Source organism: Amaranthus tricolor, chromosome 3 (assembly GCF_026212465.1).
Source record: "Amaranthus tricolor cultivar Red isolate AtriRed21 chromosome 3, ASM2621246v1, whole genome shotgun sequence".
Classification (NCBI taxonomy): Eukaryota; Viridiplantae; Streptophyta; class Magnoliopsida; order Caryophyllales; family Amaranthaceae; genus Amaranthus; species Amaranthus tricolor.
Window position 1 is genome coordinate 34,412,029 of NC_080049.1, and position 21,856 is coordinate 34,433,884.

General features: G+C 28.6%; 1 protein-coding gene across 1 annotated transcript; it reads left to right on the forward strand.

The window, feature by feature from the left end:
- The first annotated feature begins 1,049 nt into the window (after window positions 1-1,049).
- Window positions 1,050-14,986, forward strand: LOC130808155 (beta-glucosidase 24-like). The gene is made up of 11 exons (XM_057673615.1): window positions 1,050-1,459; window positions 2,095-2,199; window positions 8,362-8,437; window positions 10,879-10,959; window positions 11,148-11,235; window positions 11,972-12,191; window positions 12,803-12,918; window positions 13,172-13,383; window positions 13,492-13,629; window positions 14,029-14,173; window positions 14,563-14,986. Exons 1-11 carry the CDS (start codon window positions 1,139-1,141, stop codon window positions 14,747-14,749), a joined length of 1,689 nt encoding a protein of 562 aa, XP_057529598.1. The 5' UTR covers window positions 1,050-1,138; the 3' UTR covers window positions 14,750-14,986.
- The last annotated feature ends 6,870 nt before the right edge of the window (window positions 14,987-21,856 follow it).

The following is a 21,856-nucleotide window of genomic DNA, read 5'->3' on the forward strand; positions in this document are numbered from 1 at the left end:
AATAAACAGTCTGCCTTGTAAGAGACTGTCTCATGGTCCATACAAGGCCCATTAATAAAAAAAAAATTAAAAAAACTATGAAAACTGAATTCTCATTTGTATAAGAACCAGTTTTTTAATATAATTTGAGCTGATCCTATTAAAATCGTCTTATGGTGGAACCGCTTCAATAGAGAATTAGGGAACTACAAATCTTTCAAATCGACCACAGTTAAGGTTCAACAAATTACGTTCTCCACTATTAATTTCTATGATTAATCTGCATAAGAAACAGACAACGAGCTAGTTACTATTATAGTAAAAAATAAAATTTAATATTAAAAATTTGAGATTTCTAATGATTACTAAAAATTATATTTATTTAAAAGTCATTTGTTATCTGTCTTTTTTTTTTCATTTTAACTATGTTTTAATAAATAAAAAGTGAAATAACTTAGATTCTATCTTAGAATAATAAACAGTTGAGAATAATCTAGAGTAATAAGCTAAGAAAAGATAATCATAATGCATGAATGATAAATACTCCCACGGTTGCTTAAAGTTTCATTTGCCATTTTGAATTGTTTCATTTGTCGTTCTTATAAAAAAAAATTCTATTTATGTTGTTATTGTCCATCTTCCCTTAACTTCATTTTTATATTTTATATTTCTTATGATCTTCATATGTCTCCTACTAACCTTATATAAACTTATTTTTATTAGTTGTGGTTTTCATATTTTTTTGCTAACTTTATTTTAATATTTTTTTAATATGTATGGCTTTTAATTATTCTCCTCCATCAAATTTATTATAATATTATATTTTTTTAATTTCTGGGAACGTTTCTTATGAAAACTTTATTAAAAAAAGGATCGAATAAACTATTAATTTTATTTTAGAATAATGAATGATTGAGAAATGGATATTTTTTTGGGGATATGTTTACACTAGTAACTACATGAATTAGTCAATGCCGATTAATATATTCAAATAACTAATAAATGACAAATCACATGGCCAATTCATTTCCGAATATCAACTTTTTTCAGTACAAAGTTTTGGCTATAAATACAAAACCATTCAACGGAATAAAAAAAAAAAACAAGCCTTGGTTTCTAATTTTACAAGATAAGTAAACTATAAAAATTCACATACACCATGGCCATGTCTTATGCAATAGCACCAATTGGTGGTATTAAACCAACTTCTTTACCTTCAATCAAAAAAATCTGCAGGATTAATCAAAATGGTTTTACTAATTTGATCAATCATAATGTTAATAGATCATCATCAAATAAATGGTGTTCTTCTTCTCTTACTGTTAAGAGTTTGAAGAGGGTGGCTGAAGCTGTAACTGCACCAGCTGAGGTTGTTCTTGTTGATGGTCTCCAACCTGCACTTATCACTCCACCTACTGATTTGAGAAGGGATGATTTCCCTTCCAACTTTAAATTTGGTGCTTCTACTTCTGCTCTTCAGGTCATCTTCTTTTACTAAACTTCAATTATTTTCTTAATATTATTAATAAGTAATTATTTTTACACAAATTGTTGTGACAGACGGTATTTCCAAAGATGAGTTAGATATATGGGCTAAATAGTCCAATTAATAAAAATTAAAAAGAAAATAAGGATGTGGACTTCTTGTTTTGAAGTCGTCTCTTTGCGGGACGATCTCTCACAAAATTAACTGTTTTTTTTTAATAAGGGTAGATTTTTTGAAAGAAAGAGAATGCTAGGTGAGAATTGAATTCAACATCTTACTTGAAGATCCGACGCAAGACCCATTCTCATTAATATATAATTTTTTTATAAGGGTGTTAAAAGTATATTACACCTTAATTATCAGATTAACTTTAATTGTTTGAGTTGGTTTGCTCGAAATTCAAAAATATTTAGTGTTTTACTTTCTCTGTTTTATAATACTTGCTAAATGATATTTTTCCACACAACATATTACACACAGTTCAAGTATTATGAAACGGAGGAAATATTTTAATATGTGATGTGATGTGGTGCAGAAAACTTTACAAAAAGTTATGCATTACTTTAACGCTTAATTTTCAAAGATGCAATTTGTAGCAATTTATGCATTTGTTAAATGATGTGTGATAGACTGAGGGAGGAGGAACTGAAGGTGGAAGAGGACCAAGTACTTGGGATTTCATGATTCAAGCTAACAAAGGGAAGATAGCTGTGGACTCCTACAATATGTACAAGGTTTAGTCATATTCATTATCTATTTTCTTTAGTCAAATCACATACGTACTTGCTCATACAATATTGTGCATGGGTTATAAATAGTTTACATTAGTGCTTAGCTAAGTTTACATTAGTGCTTAGCTATATGTATCTATCGTAAGGTGTCAATTGATGATTAGTTTAATAAATGATTAAATACTTTTTTTGTTTTTTTCTCATTTACTTTTTGCATAGTTTTTAAATTAATTTTCGAGCCTCAATATTTCTAAATACACATTATAAAAAATCATAAAAAATATATGATAAAAAATGTATACATTAAGAAGAAACTAACGAGATTTCACATGGATATATTTTATCGTCTATATATGTCTTAAAAATCTTAATCAAATTTATCTTTTCAAAATAGAATATTCTAAACGAGAAGAACAATACGTAACGGAGGGAGTAGTTGTTAATTAATATATACTACCTTCGTTATTTATTAATTGTAACACCCCTGAATTTCCAACCCCTTAAACGAAACCAGAATCGTGAAGGAAGGGAGGAAATTCGGGTGTTACATAAAAAGAAAAAGAGAAAATACTTAACATAAATGCTAAGGATTAATTAAAAAGGGTGAGTGAGTTGAAATTTCGGCAGCATCTCTGCTGAAAACTGAGGATGTGACTAGAATATGTATAGTTAAAATTGATTAACATGATTAAACTAATCTAAGGCCTATAACGCCTTTCAAAAGAATACGTCACGACGGAATAAATCATCGTCGGCTTCACAAAACATCAACTCTAACGAGGATCGTGGTTCCAGTGTCAACGCATCGATCTGACGGATACTAAAGGAGTATTCTCCCTACTGTACATCCAAAACTACGCAGCGGATCTATGGATCATACGAGGAGTCACGTGGCTCCATACAAAAGAAGTTTTACAACCCCAAAAGAAAACTGTACAAGTATCATAGAAGCTACAAGCATTAAGACAATTTTATATACAATTGTTACGTTCGTACTCCGCTCTTTCCCCAATGCAAAGCAAAAGAAGCTCCTATACCTGTCATGCCAAGTTATGATCCTCCTGCTGCTCAACATAATGACCATAGTCATATGCGTCATAGCAGGAACATCATAGAGAGTCATGAGCAAACAACAACAACATGTACACGTCAGTAATAATGAACTTATAATAATTGAAATCATTAAACAAAACAATAGACAAAGATATAGTATGGCAATAGCAAGTCTACTCATCTGTTTGAACACCTCTATCTATTCATAATTTCTCTTTCAAACTACTAATCTCTCGGAATATATTCAAGGGTGGTGAATCCTTTCTCTATTCATGGCATAGTGACACGGCCAAGGGCGTTATCGGCCATCCGGCGCCCATTGGCAAAGTATGAGCTCATGCCCCCTCCAGCTGACCCTCTCGGGTCCTACCTTCGGGAAAAACTAACACACTGGGGTACTAAACCAGTGAAGAGGCCACCATATTGGGGTTTGCAAGGCCCGCATGGTATCGCCTCGGTCAAGGGGCGGTATCGGCCATCCGGCGCCCAATGACCCAAGCATGCTCATACCCCCCTTACGGTGGTCCCCTCGAACCTCACCTAGGGGACTATTAAATCAACCGGACATAATCCAGTCGAGTCACGCCAATTAATCATACATCAAGGCTCAATAAGTAGGAAATCACTTCGACACCACACACAACTACGATGTGTTCTCTACTATTTAGAAATTTGTTCTCATAGTCTCCTAATGTTTTCATTCTACTTGCCTATATTACTAGTATGACTATACGCTAGCATAATTCACTTTCTAGCGCTCTATAATTCTAATACGATGTATACAATCATGAAATATTGATAATACTTTGTAACGATAAACATGATAATAAATTACTGCGTGTACGTACCTGTAAGCGTCACTGCACGACCACAAGTTACAAAAATCACCCAACTAAGGGTCTACTTTCCTCTTATAAACTGGAAACCTATACAAGTTGGGAATAGAACTTATAAGTTCTCTTAACTACTTGGGTATACCAGCAAGAAACCAAGTAACCACTATCATCCATTCACGACAAGTTTTCAATTACTTCTAGCACGTACGCATCTCATTCAACATCAAGCATAATCGTCAATTCAACAATAACACAAGTTTTTCCATCGGCAAAGAATAAAAGGATCATGTCGACTGTTTCATTATGCCAACTAACTTTGAGTTATAACGGTTCACATCATCTTAATATAAGGCGACGATTCACACTTAATGTTGATGTAGTGCTAATATGACGACAACAACGAGTCTTAAAGTTATCACATCACAGCATCATTCATTATATTCTCTAAGGTTAGAAAGAACTAAAATCAAGCATCATAACAAGTAGCTTTAATAATTCTCAACAGTTGACACTATGTTCATAGCCTTACTAATATCATTTAATTATACTTCGATAATCTAACGAGGGCACTTGTAATCAACATTAATAATTTCTTTTACTTCAACAAGGCCAATTAAGACCACCCTACCTAATAAAACTCCCACACTCAACACAATTAAGGTTACTCATTACTAAGACACCATCAAAATAGCACACTACCATTATTTTCATTCATACTTCAAACTCTAAGTCAAAAATATTTTCAATTCATCAAACATACTCTTACCCACAAAAAGATTCTATGAAAATAATACAAAGCTCAACACTATTTATTCATATTTCTAAAACCTAATTCATGAATGCATTCAAATCACCAATCCAATTATCACTCACAGCAAGATTTAATAACCATCATACAAAGTTTAACACTTTTCATCCATATTTCAAAAACCCGATTCATATACATTCAAGTCATCAATCAACTTCTTACCCACAACAAGATTCAATGAAAAATCATACAAATTTAACACCAAGTTCATAAACTTAGTAAAATTCTAATTAGTTACTAGGAAAATTACTTAGAGTGAACTTGAGAGGCTTACAATGGGGTAACAAGAAAAGGAGTAAAGACTAGACGGTTGAGAGGGACACCACGCGCCTGGCCGTGGCTGCTGGTAGCGGCCGCCTTTACTGCAGAATGGGAGGAAAACGCAGCCTTGCTGCTGCTTGCGAGGAGAAGCGAACGCGGAGACTGCTTGTGGGGAGAGGCGAAGGCAGCGCAGAGGAGAAGGGAGAAGGAAGCGCACGGGAAGAGAGGAAGAAGGAGAAGGAGGAGAAGGAGAAAGAGAAAACGGCTTGTCTTCAATGTTTAGGGTTTCGTGGGTCTTTAACCGTTTTCTTTTCCTTTTTTTTTTTTTTAATTATTATTATTATCATGCTTATTTTATTTATTTTTATCTCGGTTCATTTTGTTGCGAGATCCAACTAAGAGACTCACTTTCGCGGCCTCACACATTTTAATAAAATAATCATTTCGATTCGAGCCTCTTTATTTAAGAAATCGTAACTATATTTTTGATATATATATATAAATTAACATTTAAATTCATGTATGCAAGAAATTTATTAAAACTTATTTCAGAAATAATTAAATATAATCGTAAAATCTTTAAAAACTATTAAAATATTAAGTTATGTCATTAAAATCTCGGGGTGTTACATTAATAGCTACACTTTACTCGAAAGCTCTCATATAAAACGGTGAAGTGTAGCTATTAATAAATAACGGAGGTAGTATATGTTAATCTTTATAATCATAATACTATTTTGGGGTAGTTTACCCAATGCGTAATTTCTTTCTACTTACGGTCCGTTTGGTAATAAATAGTGGTAATGGAAATGAAAAACTAGTGTAATTTTGGTTGAAAAATCTCTTGGCTACCTTGATGGCTATACTTGTCCTGTTGTCCAACTTTAATCATCTCATTTTATTCATCGAATTCATTTCGATGCATTACCATTGGAAGAGGTGGTATTATGTGGTAATGAAAATTTGTAAATAAAAAAAAATTTTTGTATCAAAGTTTCATTACCATGGGAATAATATGAAACTTTTAATGAAATTCCATACTATAAATCATTCCCATTAATATTATTTAATACTACTAATTAAAGGGGCCATTAAGATTGTTATATTCACACTTTTTAATGTATTATCTTGACTTTGAATTACTTTGCAGGCGTAATTAAAAATTATAAATATTTAATATTATAAAAACATGTATTTAGAAATATCAAATAAAATGTGACTCGATTAGTACATAACAGGCATACTTGCAAATGGCCATAATTAAATATCCGTATCCAACCAGTGAAGATAGATTAATTATTCTCTAAAATTTGACTAGAAATAATGTTGGAATACGTCACAATCACACTAATCGAAGTAATCACCTAACCAAATAAATACTCTCAATTTAATATATCCTCTTATTCATTACAAGTGTTATATTTATTTTTTAGGTACTATTTATCTCTTACTTTTAATTTTATTAATAATCTATTAGTTGAAACATAATCAAGTGTGATCATCTTGTTTGATTCTTTTAAATGAAGGATTATTCATATCAATTTTCCATAATTTTTAATTATGCATAATTAAAGATATATTAAGAATTAAATAAGTGCATCGAATAAAGTGTATAAATAAAAAATACATACTTATGGTGAATAGGTGCATGTATTTTTATTTTAGATGATGAAGATAAAATTTTATTGAATATTCCTAATAAAGTTAATGGATAAAAGTAAGGTCCTAAGGAGCACAAGCATTTTAAAAAATATATATACATAAAGTTAGTAGAAAAATATAAGATTAGTAGAAAATATGTGAAGATCATAAGCATTATACAAAAGTAAAAATAAAATTAGTGAAAAATATATAAAAATCACAAGCATTAAAAAATGTTAAAATTAAGGTGACTAAAGCTAATAACGTCAAAAAAATAAATATAAATATTTTCTAGGAGAACAACAAATAAAATTGTGTAAAATATAAATGAAAACATCAAATAGTGAAATAGGATTTAAGGGAGTAAAATTTTGCAACAATTACTTTTTAGGCACTATTTATTCTTTGGTCTTAATTTGTATTTTATTTTTAATTTATAAGTTACTTTAAAAATGTAGGCAAGTGATATTTTATTTTATTACTCAATGCAATAATTAGTAATTATCAACTTTTAATAATTATTAATATGTACTATAGTTAAAGATATTTATAATTTAATAATACATTAAATAATTAATGAAAAAATACAAGTAGTAAAATCTGAGAGAGAAAGTACTAGCACTCCATAGGAGTACGTGTTATCTTCTTGAAATTAATCAAATCAACGGTCCAATTGTTCTAGTTGCATCATTATTTTGTTCCCACCATCTAGCAATAGGATAGGATAAAAAAAAAATTAGTTGACTTGGTGGATAAATGACTCATTACTAATAAAATAGTAGTTTTTTTGTTTTGAAATACTCTTTATATAATGATTGTTGTTACTATTCGTCGTTTAATCTTATTTTATAGATTGCAGCTAGTGTGAAAGAAAAAGATACAAGTAAATGGGATCTTGTTTGAATTATCTAATCACAAACTTTTATAATATTAAATTTTGTAATTTTTTGATGTGTCTAGTTTTACATATAAATGATTAAAATATTACATTAAATTGCATAAAATATCAAATGTAGAAAATATAGTAGAATGAATAAAGTATCATTCAAATCCATATGTAATATCTTTAGGTGTGTGTGATTTAATTGGTGATTAGTTTTTTTAAAACTTGCTTTTATTAATTAATTATTGTATTATTAATATATGATTTAACTAGTGTTAATTTTATTAAAATATTAATATAATTGAATACTACCATTGAAATACACCTTTCATTTTCATCATTAGATGTGCTTTAAATAGTGATATGGTAATCAATTCAAATTAATTCTAAACATAATACCCATTCTTAGTAAGGAGTATATATATTTTAATTTATAAGCATTTATTTTAAAAATATTAGAATCCTAAGTTTTGTATGTATAACATGAGCAAAATATTTTGATAATACACATTTACAAATTAAAATTAGAATATTCTTTGGTTTAATTTTACGATGTATTCAAATATTAAGAATTCTTCTAAATTAAAGTAGAATTAAAAATTTTCTATGCATTATTCTTTTACCCTACTCATTTTCATCATTTTAAATTATAATATGATAGTATTTTCAATTAAAAATTTCAGGAAGATGTGAAGCTATTGAAAGCTATGGGCATGAATTCTTACCGTTTCTCCATCGCTTGGCCAAGAATTCTCCCTCGTAAGATTTTTGAACACCTCAATCATCTAATTTTATTCTAGCTAGTCAAGGTAGCAAATAAATTAGAATTTGAAAATTATGGCTTCAAATTAATTTTATCTAAAGTAACTATTTAATTTGTGCAATTTGATATGTATAATCCTACGACACAAAATATATAATTCCCACAAATTATAATCCTACTATTAATTTAACATTAAATTAAAAATTATACTAGTATCTATTTATATATATGTCAATTATAATTAATATTTAATATTTTAACTTTTAATGTTTAATACTTGGCTATAAATATCATATTTTAAAATTCACGCACTACTACAAATCGTCACTGGTGCCACCAATTATGTCATGAGAATTTAAAATTTGTGGCAAGTTTTGATCTTGCCATAGGAAAAATAGGTTTCAAGATATTATCACAATCATACCCAAAATTTTTGCCACAAGTAAATATATATCGTGCCAAAGATGCACTTGTGACACAAATTATGCCACGGGTAACTATATATCGTGGCAAATAAACACTTGTGCCACGGGTAAATTAATATCGTGGCAAACAAGCACTTGCGCCAAAAATCATGCCATGGAAAATTTTTTTGTGGCAAACAAAAACTTGTACCAAAAATTATGTCACGGGTAAATATTTATCGTAACAAAAAAATTTATTCCGCCAATTATGTCACAGGTAAATATTTTTCGTGGCAAATAAAAACTTATTGGTCACGGGTAAATAGCTATTGTGGGATTGTGTTATAAATTATGACACCTGAATCTGAAATTTATCGCAAGTTTTGATCTTGCTACGAAAATAGTATATTTTAAGAGAAAATTTAAAATATAAAATTTTTTTATCAATGATTTAAATATAAAATCTTCATCCACCTTAATTAGTCTAAGTAATTATTTTTCCTTGTTTTCTAATTCAATATAAGAAATTTTTTTAAACAATGATTCAATTCAATATATTATAAACAAAAACATTTTAAAAAAAATTTTGAGAAGCTTTATCACTTACCAAATGCTCAAACTAGACCTTAAACAATGATTTTAGGTAAGATTAAAGTATTTTTAACAAAAGAGAGTAAGGTTGTTTCTAACCTATTCCAAGACTTTTCCAATTTTTAATTATTGGTTTATAATTATAATTGAGTTGTATAATTTCAATACCAATACGATTAGTTATCTACTAACACTACATTAACAAGACTAATAATGCACTAATACAATTAATATTATACTAACGATACACTAATACGACTAATAATACACTAATACTAATACGAGTAATAATATACAAATGCAACTAATAATTTACTAATACGACTAATAATATAATATCCTAATAACTAATAAGTGTTAGCTAAGTAATATATATTAATACGAGTAATATTATTCTAATATACGACTAATATGGTTGCATTTAGGAATATTAGTTGACCAAATTTATTTTTAGTAATTTTGCAACTAATTTTGTTCAACTAATTATAATTTTGTTTAAATTACTTTTAATAATTTTCTTCACCTAGGTAATAATAATAATAATAATAATAATAATAATAATAATAATAATAATAATAATAATAATAATAATAATAATAATAATAATAAATTAATCTTCTAGAAGTGTTACTATAGTAATACGACTAATTATATACTAATACTACTAATAATACAATAATACGACTAATACTACACTTATACGACTAATAAAGCACCAATACGATACAACTAATAATATATTAATAATACAGTGATACGAATAATTACATACTAATATAAAAATAATACAACTAATAATATGCTAATAATACACTAATACAAGTAATAATATACTAATGCAACTAATAATACAATAATACGAGTAATAATATATTAATTATACTTTAATTCGACTAATTATATACTAATACAACTAATATTATACTAATGATACGCTACTACTATTAACATACCAAAACTACACTAAGACGACTAATTACGATATACTACATTTAACAATAACAATCACATAACAATAACAATAACAATAATAATAACAATAATAAAAATAAAAATACACTAAGTGGTAGGAGTGTTATGTTATAAATATACTGACATTATATAGGTTATCACTAAATAACTGATGGCCTAGTGGTGAGTGTTAGTATATCAACATGGAGGTCTTGGGTTCAAATCCTACCCAAGGCATTTGTGTGGAAGGAATGTTACTTCTTGTTTACGAGTCTAACTGTATAAATGATTTGTAGCCACATGTTGTGCATGTGGTAGCCGATGCCACGGTAGTATCTAACTTAAATTTCCTTGGCTGGACATTATAGTCATGGAAAATTCTTACTTGTGCCACGATTACTATTGTATCATAAGTGTTGATTTATAGTAGTGACGTATGCTCCATAATATTATTTATATCATGATTTATTTGTTTCTTTGATATTTATTAGAGGGAACTGAAGAAGATGGTCCAATCAACCAAGAGGGCATTGATTTTTACAACAATTTCATTGATGCTTTGATAGCCGAAGGTATTTAATACAATTTCATTGATTTTCTCTTAAATTGAATATTTAAATTTTAGTGTCTAACTTTTGATACAAAAATAAATTTATAAGGATTTTAAATATTAGCTTTTTATATTTTTTGAAAAGAAATAATTAAAGTTAATTATCTTTTTAAAAACCCACATTTAACAAATGTTTTGAATAATGAATAGGTATTGAACCAGTTATCACCTTATTCCATTTCGATCTTCCGGTGGCCCTTCAGAACAAGTATTATGGCTTCATGGACAAACAGATTGTGTAAGTCCTCATATTCCACTAAAAATATACCCTTCCACATAACTAAATGTGTTATTTCGGATCATCAAGTCGAATTTAAATTAGATGTTTCGATATATTTAAAATTGGATCTTGTGTCATGTTGGTTTTTACATAATTGCAATTTCATTTTTAAAGTCGGGTCAAATCGAGTTCGATTATAAGATCGAGAGAATATCAGATCATTAAATTTGTTCTAAACACCTTAGTAATTACTTATTATTCTTAAATTTTTGTTTAGTAATGTTTTATGAAAATGTATATCTAATGTATAATTATATAGTTATTATAAATTTATTTGATTCATCTTAAATTCTTAATGTATAACATATATATGCTTTTATGATATTGAGTCTATATTTTTTATTATATATTTCAAACTAGTTACTACATAAGATCAAAATTACTCATTTAAGTAGTTTGCAAGAATCACGATTGAAATGTTGCAAGTAAAAACGATACTGAAATTTAGATAATTGTAAAAAAAAATCGAGTCCAATAATAGAATATGGTCTGAATCAAGGTATAGTTAGACACAAATAAAATTCGACCCAAGCCCATCTCTAAGTACACCATATTATAATTGGATTGAACATATTTTCAGTGAATTTTAGTGACTAAAATTAATTTTTAAACTAAATTTTTACATAATTTTATTGATTTAACAACCATGTATAAAAATCGATTTTGATGAGTTATATTTTGAAATGTGTAACAGAGAGGACTTCAAGAAGTATGCTGATATTTGTTATGCCAACTTTGGTGATCGAGTAAAATATTGGTCGACAATTAATGAACCCTATGTATTTGGGTCATTTGGCTACAAAATGGGTTTGCCTAAAGAAATTCAGGATAACCCACTTGGCCCATACATTGCCACTCATAATATCATCTTAGCTCATGCAGCTGCTGCTAAAGTCTATCACGACAAATACCAGGTACCATACTACTACTAATTTATTTTTATTTTTATTTGTTTTGCTCACGATATATATATATATATATAAGGTCTGTTTGACATATAACAGTTAGTTATAGCTGTTTATTGATTTGACTGGCTGAAAAAATTGACTGATAAACCAACTTTTTAAGCCAATATATTGACTATTAAGGAGATGGTTGGTAAAAATTATTTATTTGTTGCAGACTATTTATTAGTGAAAAAACAAACCAAAAGCCAAAAAACTTCTAAAGTATTATTTTGGTTTTGGCTCAAAACCATTTACCAAATATTTTTACCACAAACTGAAAAATTAAAAGTTAGTAATTAATAAGTCAATAACAAAACTAATTGGAAAACACCCCCTTGTATACTTCTACTAATGCTAAACTACTTTGGAATTGGTACAAATGATGTATACTAAAAGAAATTGAATTTGGTACAAAAGTAAAAACAAGAGAGTATGTGATACTTTTGTGAGCACGCTACGCATATTCGCCATTTGATCTCATTAATTATAAAATTAATCTCTATTGTTAAATACTCTATTAAAAAATAGTCTCATAATTATATTTTGTTTCTCTTTTAATTTTTATTTGTGATGCGCAGAAAAAACAAAAGGGTAAAATTGGAATTTCATTGCCATGTAAATGGTATGAACCTTACTCATCTGACCTCACGGATCAAGTTGCTGCCCAAAAGCATTTGGACTTCATGTTGGGTTGGTAAGTTTCAAATATCCAAAGACTAATGTAAGAACGAGATTAAACAAGATAATGTGAATCCATTAATAAAATAGAAACATAACAAATAGAAAATAAAGCCAATAAAAAAAATTGTAATAAAATTAAAAGGAAAGTGATGCTATAGTGTTAATTGGCACATTTTATATAGCGTATTATCAATAACACTTAAATTTTTTTCCTGGATCCGCCACGTGTAACACAAATAATTAAGTTTTTGATCTTATAACTATAGGTATATGGACCCATTTGTGAAAGGAGATTATCCGACGTCAATGAAGGAAGCTATAAAAGGACTGCCTAAGTTCACCAAAGAGGAAACGAAAATGGTGAAAGAAGCTTGTGATTTCATTGGTGTCAATTATTACACTGCTAGATTTGCCAAGCAATCCGCCACTGTCGATGCACAAAAAGGAAAAATCACAGTGGAGTACGCTGAATCAATAGGTCCTTTACCAATTACCATGCTCCTTAATAATTTATTATCTCATTTTTAATTTCTTTTTTCAAACAAATATGACAATTAATGATTATGTTTAATTCTTCTAAATACAGTGAATGTAGATGGAAAAATAATTGGTGAACAAGCGCAAGGACAAGAAGATATCTATGTTAACCCTGCGGGTCTCAAGAATTTGCTTCTTTACATCAAAGAAAAATATAATGACCCTGAGCTTTACGTCACTGAAAATGGTTAGTTTTGTGTTGATTAATTAATAATTTTGTTTTGTCATTTACAACACGCTTGTTGATGAATAAAACCCTGAAATCGAGTCAAAAGTTTCACCGTACGCAACCTTTTTATCTCCTTCGATATCGGTATATGATCTGTCGTCTTTTATCCCTCTCAGACTCTGATTGATTAGTTTCCATGAGCGGAACTGTATATATGATGATGATAATGATGTCCTTTTACAACAAACCTTTTGAAATAAAATTACCGAAGCAACACTGACCCTCTTCATCGTAAAAGTTTAACTCAACAACTACAAATTTAAGCATGGTAGCCTCAAAATTTATATATACACTATAATAGGATTTTTTCACATATTGTGTGGCTGAAGCTAACATGTTATAACATGGACGTATTAGGTGTTCCTGAAAAGCCAACAGTATCAGCATCAGTTATGGATTTAATTAAGCAAGGAAAAACTGAAGAATTGAAAGCTGCATTTTTTGATGACAAGAGACTTGAGCATGCCGAAGATCACCTCCTTTCCATCCGTGAAGCTATCAAGTAAACTTCTCCTCTTAATTTCCTATAATCCTCCATATAATTAAGGATGTTTGATTGCTTATAAAAAGTTTAACTTTCATATACAATAATTGTCAAAAGTAACCAGCACAATTAATAACTCAAATTAAAAGTCGTGTTCCAGAATATTTTATACATTCTATCACTATCAATTGCCGTCAACAAAATTCAAAATCGCCCTAGCAAATAATGTTGTTGTGAATGAATAATTTTTTTTATTCGAGGATATGTATATGATGAGAATCAAATCTCACTCACAACTTACAAGGGTGAAAGAAAAGACTTTGATTACTAGACGAACTCATGATAATAGCTGATCTGTTTTGAATGAACAAAAAACTTAAATAGTTGTTATTCGTGTGTAAATGTAGGCAAGGTGCCAATGTGAAAGGATACTTTGTGTGGTCTTTAATGGACAATATGGAAGTGGGAGCAGGCTATGATGTTCGGTTTGGACTAAACTTCACAGATTACTTTGACCACCACAAAAGATACCCAAAGAAGTCGGCCAAATGGTTCACAAATCTGCTCGCTCAACCTTCTAAGAACAAAAACTAAGCTCAATATGCTCATCTTTGTGCACTCGTGTCTGTCTCATTGAATAAATATGTAGTGCTCAATATCATGTCTTCGATTTGAACGATTTTACATCTCTAATGTTGTGTTTATCTTTCTTAATTTATGTCCTCGCAATGTTGTTCATTAAATTTACTCATTCTCGTTTTGTCACTCATATTGGGACTTAATAAGATACTTGTATTTTTTTTAATTTAATATTTCAAACTGATTTTAAAATTTCCATTTTCAGGTGCTCTGGCCAATTATAAAAAATTAAACTCTGGAATTTAAAGGGTGTCTTATTTTAGTAGACCTAATCAATTCATGACTACTTTTAAGATATGAATACAGAATACTAATATAATGCGTGACATTGTTTATTGGTCTTTGTATTTTTGTTCTTTTAAATTCTTCCTAATAAGTTAGCATTTTGAGATACCATTTAAAATTGAGATTTTTTTTTATTAAAATGCCTCTAAAAGTTAGAAATTTTAAATAATATCTTGAAGCTAATATATTTAGAATTGAAACACATAAATTAGAATTTTTTTTTTGTTTCAATTCTCCTTTAACATATGTGTAAGTTTTTAATGTTAAACTTGGTATCGTATATGTTGATCTTAACATGTTTTGTTCCTATTTATTAGTAAACTTTAGGTGTTACATAAACTTATTTGATTGTATGAAATTCTTGTGAAAGGTAAAGAGTGTACCTGAAAATTTTTAAAATACAAACGATCAAGTGTATCTCTTTTAGATAGAGACTTATTTTATATTCTCAGTTTTCATTTGTTCTTTTCATTTATCTATTTGCCTAGATCTCAATGCAAATTTAAAAGTCAAATAATTTTAATTGTGAATTTTTAAATTTCTTAATAGTTGATATTTAGAAAGTATATATTGAGATGAATCTATCAAGCTCACATAAATACATTTTTTCATACAGATCGATGAAAAATCATAGTCAAAGTATAACACTATGATTCATAAATTCTATTTGAGAAAAACATATGAAAACGAAGGGAATATTGATTCATTCATCCGATCCTATTTATAATGTTAGGATTTTTACACAATCCACTGTAATATTTTATTTATTAATCTCTTATGATTATGTTTATCCAAAAATTATTAATATTATTTTGATCCATATACATTTATTGTGTTAAAGTGATTACTTAAAATTTTAAATCGATCAATTATAAAAATGAACTAATTATATTAAAATCTCATTCGTTTTATGATAAAACAGTCTCATACAAGACGAACTGCTACAATATATGTTTGGTAAAACGTAGCTACTTCCGGGAGCTAATTTAGGGAGAAATGATAAAACAACACATGTATATTTAACTGTAAAGTGTTAATAGAGTATATATTTTTAGAAAATAATCAATAATAAATCAATATTTACATGATTCATTGAAAATAAATTCAGTTATTATTTATTTTTAAATAAAACCACTTATTAGTATTAGCCACTATTAGATATGTTTGCAAAAATAAATCCATCTCTTATGTATAATCATCTCCAAAGCTTAATTATCTTTGTAAGTTTAAAATTAGGAATATCTAATAGTTGAATTTATTTTCAACAATTATACAGAATATATAGGTTTTTTTAAAAATAAATAATACTTGAATTTATTTTCAACAGATCAATTAAAACCCGGTTTACTTTTGACAATGTTTCCTATATTTTACTTCAATACTTCAATATATATCTTTCCTTTAGTCCACCCTGTGAAAGAAGTACGGGTATGAATTGTCCGTCATCTTTCCTCATCTAAACCTTGCTTACAAGCGGAACATTGGGTATAATGATAGTGACGACTTTAATTTATATCTTTATTTGTATGAAATTAATATGATAAAATGTTCAACTTGAAAAATCGTTAGGAAAATTGATCATGTGTTTTTGTTGATAAATATCTCGTTTCGAGATAAAATCGTTGGGATAGAGTACAATTACATACAAATTACATTATTACAATACATATATATGTGAAATGACAAATGAGCTACGCCGTTCATTTTCAACCTTTTTGTTAGCAAATAATTTCGTTTTTTAAGTTTCTGTCTGGATCAGAGCCAAATCATTCATACATTGACGTGCATGCATGATTTTGATCACGTAGATTTTATTTTAAATTTTTATATTGATCATGCCCATTAATCTGAGTATACCGCTTAAGAAAAAGGTTGGTTAGTGGAAAAAAATTAGAACATAATGGCGGATGACCTTTTAAAAATTCAAACTGAAAATAAATTTTTATAACTAGCTTGTTCTACTATCCGTTTAAATTCGCCTGTAAACACCTCTAACTCAATAATACGTATCTAATCTTATATCACTACTATAAATCGCCGCTTTTGCCACTAATTATGCTACGGAAATTTAAAATTTGTGGCAAGTTTTAATCTTACCACGGAAAAAATAGGTTTCAAGACAATATCACAATCATTCCCAAAATTTTTGCCACGGGAAATATATATCTTGGCAAAGATGCACTTGTGCCACAAATTATGCCACGGGTAAATATATATCGTGGCAAATAAACACTTGAGCCACGGGTAAATTAATATCGTGGCAAACAAGCACTTGCGCCACAAATCATGCCACGGGAATTTTTTTTGTGGCAAACAAAAGCTTGTACCAAAAATTATGTCACAGGTAAATATTTATCGTGGCAAAAAAAATTAGTGCCACAAATTATGTCACGGGTAAATAGCTATTGTGGGATTATGATATAAATTATAACACCTGAATTTGAAATTTATCGCAAGTTTTGATCTTGCCACGAAAATAATATATTTTAAGAGAAAATTTTAAAAGTAAAAAAGTTTATCAATGATTTAAATTCAAAATCCTCATCCAACTTAATTAGTTCTACATTTATTAGAAAATAAGTAATATTTTCCCTTGTTTTTTAATTTAGTATAAGAAAATAATTTCTTTAAACAATGATTCAATTCATTATATTTTAAATAAAAACATTTAAAAAAATTTTGAGAAGCTTTTTTCACTTACCAAATACTCAAACTAGACCTTAAACAATGATTTTAGATAAGATTAAAGTATTTTCAACAAAAGCGAGTAAGGTTGTTTCTAACCTATTCCAAGACTTTTTTAATTTTTAATTTAGTGAAAATAAGATCTTATCATCCTCTTCAATTCAAGAACACATGAAAATTGTTCTTTTCTATCTCTAACTGTGCTACTCTACAAAAAACGAAGCAATTTAAACTAAAAGTTTCCGGCGAACTGACAATCGAAAATTTCAGACTAACATTCCGACTGACAAGCATTAGTTGAAATTTCAGACTAAATTGCTACGAAATCAATATTTGGTTGGAATTTTTAATTGGAATAAAATGGAAAAATTTTAATTGGAAATTTCTGACTATATTTTAGTCGGAAAATTTCCTACCATTTTCCAACTAAAATTCAGTAGGTAAATTAGTCGGTAAAAATTTTTGTGATTACTCCATATGAACAGACATTATGGAACATTTGGCTTGTCGTTGCCTCCTCAATAATATAGTAATATGACTAATTACATACTAATATTAAAATAATACAACTACTAATACACTAATACAACTAATAATATGCTAATAATACACCAGTACGGGTAATAATATACTAATGCAACTAATAATACAATAATTTGAGTAATAATATATTAATTCTACATTAATTCGACTAATTGTATACTAATACAACTAATATTATACTAATGATACACTATTACTTCTACTACTAACATACTCATACTACACTAAGACGACTAATTACGACGTACTATATAATAATAATAATAATAATAATAATAATAATAATAATAATAATAATAATAATAATAATAATAATTATTATTATTATTATTATTATTATTATTATTATTATTATTATTATTATTATTATACCTGTTTACGAGTCTAATTGTATAAATAATTTGTAGTCACGTGTTGTGCATGTGGTAGCCGAATACAATTTACAATGAGTCATTACATGTGGCAGAACAGTATGATTAGCCACGGGGTTAAATGCATGTGGTAGAATAAAATAATTAGCCACGGGATCTACCATGGCAAAAAAAAGAGTTTTAAACCACAATCATAATTTTCCCGTGGCAACAATCTAGCCACGGTTACTCGTGCCACGGTAGTCTCTAACTTAAATTCGCGTGGCTAGACATCATAGCCATGGAAATTCTTACTTGTGCCACAATTGCTACTGTGGACAAGTGATAATTTGTAGTAGTGTATATAACCCCAAAGGCTGTATATATTATTCTTCTTTAACCAATTATCAATTGTGACAAATTGTTGGATTTTAATACTTTTATATCATTAAATCTATAATTATTATTAAAGCAAAATATGCTGACATCATCACTATTTAATATTGCTTATGTGTCGTAATTTCAACAAAAATTTTCCCTCCTAATCTCAATGATGATGTCATTGGTTTTATGAATATTATTTATATCTTTTACTTTATTACTTTCTAATCTAACTATGACTATAATATTATTCATATTGATTGATTTTATATTTTTTAGGTCACATCATTTAATGTATTAGAAAACCATAAATTTTATTTCATTTTTTTTTTCAATTATTTATAAAATCTTATCAATTTTATTTATTAAATGAGTATTATTTAAATATATTGGATATTTAAGTTGGTTAAAAAATAATATACTTTTATGAGGATTTTTTTATTTATACTGTTGAAATTGGTTACTTAAATGCAATGCATACTTGGAAATCATATCAAATATGGACTTTAATCCCTTTATTATTTAGGTTTTATACAAGGGTGTTTGAATGTGTTTTAAGTTGAGAAGAACCTATAAACTTAATGATCATTCTGACTCAGAAATTCGACACCACTCTATATAGAAATCTATACATATTTTTATGAGGACATTGATACACTGGCATCACTCTCTTATATTCTTAAATACTTTGTCATTGAACCATATATTCCAACAAATATAGACGTGTATCAACTCCCTATCGACCACTAAGTAACTGATATAATAGTTTAGTTATGGAAAACTTTGTTTATCAACTTGTCAGGTTAACTACAAAAGTTTTGAAGATATTAAAATTATATGTATTTATTATTCACCAAATACAAATAAAAAATATATTTAATTTTTAGGAATAAAAAAAACACATTTTATTATTTAACAATTAATGAACTATTACCTCACATGAATAAATTATCTTTATTTTTAATTATTTGTATGTATTTTAAGTTGCAGATTTCTCTCTCTTTGAAAACCTTTCTCGAAACTTTGACCATAGTTTTCTATAAATGGAATACACTAGATATGATGATTAGTTTTTTATAAATGGAATACACTAGGTATGATGATGATGGATAAATTATCCTGATTGGTTGATGTGTTGTAAATGCTCGAGTACCAAGTATAGAACTCATATGCTTTCGTGCCTTCGCACAATCATGCTAATAGAACATAGAAGCATTCACCTAACTAAAAGAAATAAATAAACACAATAAATTTTTTTTGAAGGTTACCGACGGTCCACAATTGATGAAGTAATTGCATCTTTATTGTTGTATTTTCTCATCTGTCCACCTAATGGTTCGTTTGGAATTAAAGAGTTCTTTACTAGGGTGATAAGACATGTTTGAAAATTACTTGCTGGGATATTTTAGTTAAATAGTTAAATCATGTTTAAATATTTTGTTATTGTTATGAATGGTGTGACTTGAGTGCACATTTGGTGTGTGCATTCATGTGGTGACTCTTGAGATGAAATCCCATAAGTATGTCATGAATGGATGTATTAAGATGAGTCTTGATGATTGTGGTTTATGATGATGATTAAAGTATGGATTAATGAGGTAATGAAGTATGAGTTATTTATGGGAGTTATGGGATCTAATGAAGAAGTTCAAAGGTTTAAGATGCTCTACTATGCAAGTCGAGCAATACTTTCAGAAGCCCTCTGAAGTGTCGCTCGACCAGCTCGCTCGACCGAGCGAGCTTCAGAATGGGTCGAGCAAGCAGACAGAATGTAACCAGGCTGCTCGACTGAGTGAGCCTCTGCTTTGGTCGAGTGATGTCTCTGATGCTCCTAGGATGCTGTTTTTGACTCTTCAAGTTCTTGGGGATGTTTCATTATCATTTATTCATAGCTTTAATATACTTAATGTTACTTAGTGTGATCTCTCTTATAAATAGAGAGCTCTCATTCACATTGTAATGATAAAACATCCACAAAATACACCCCAAGCCAAACATTAGCCTATATCTCTTCTCTATTGTAATTCTCCATATTTAAGAGTTTTTTGAACTCCTTTGATAATATAAGAGATACTACACACCGGAGGACGTAGCCTTAGTTGGGTGTAACACCTGAATTTCCAACCCCTTAAACGAAACCAGAATCGTGAAGGAAGGGAGGAAATTCGGGTGTTACATTGGGTGAACCTCGTTAAATCTTTGTGTCGTTTTATTGCTTTACTTTCTCCTACAAACATCGATATCATTGATAGAGTAATTTGTTTGTCACTAAACTTCATACACTCGATCTTGGCAATATTGGAGTTTGAAACACATTGTTCGAACTCTAATACATCATCGTTTTCAGTTATTAGAGAAAAATCTACACTATATACTAAAACAAAACATATCTGACATAAACAACTCAAAAAATTAATGAACTGTCATCTTTTTATGAGATTGTTTCGCTCATTTAAGCAAAGATAATATCATTGAATAAGTATGATTATAGAAATCTTAAATGTTAAGGATGAATATAAGATGATTAATTGGACCATCATTAAAAATTTTAGTTGGGACTATAACGAAGAGCCTATTCCCATAATAATGCTTATTTGGAAGATAATTCCAAGTTTACCTCATTTGGAAACTTAATTCCCAAAATACCGTCCACGTAGGACAGCTTGAGAAACCTTTTTTATTTTCCCTTTCTTTTTTTTTAATACCAAAAACGCTACTTGAAAAATTGATTTTAAGTTGCTACTCTAAGAATACCGCTATGTGAAGTGATAGTTAGCTATTCCACGAAATTTAAAAAATGAGACAAAACTAAAACGCC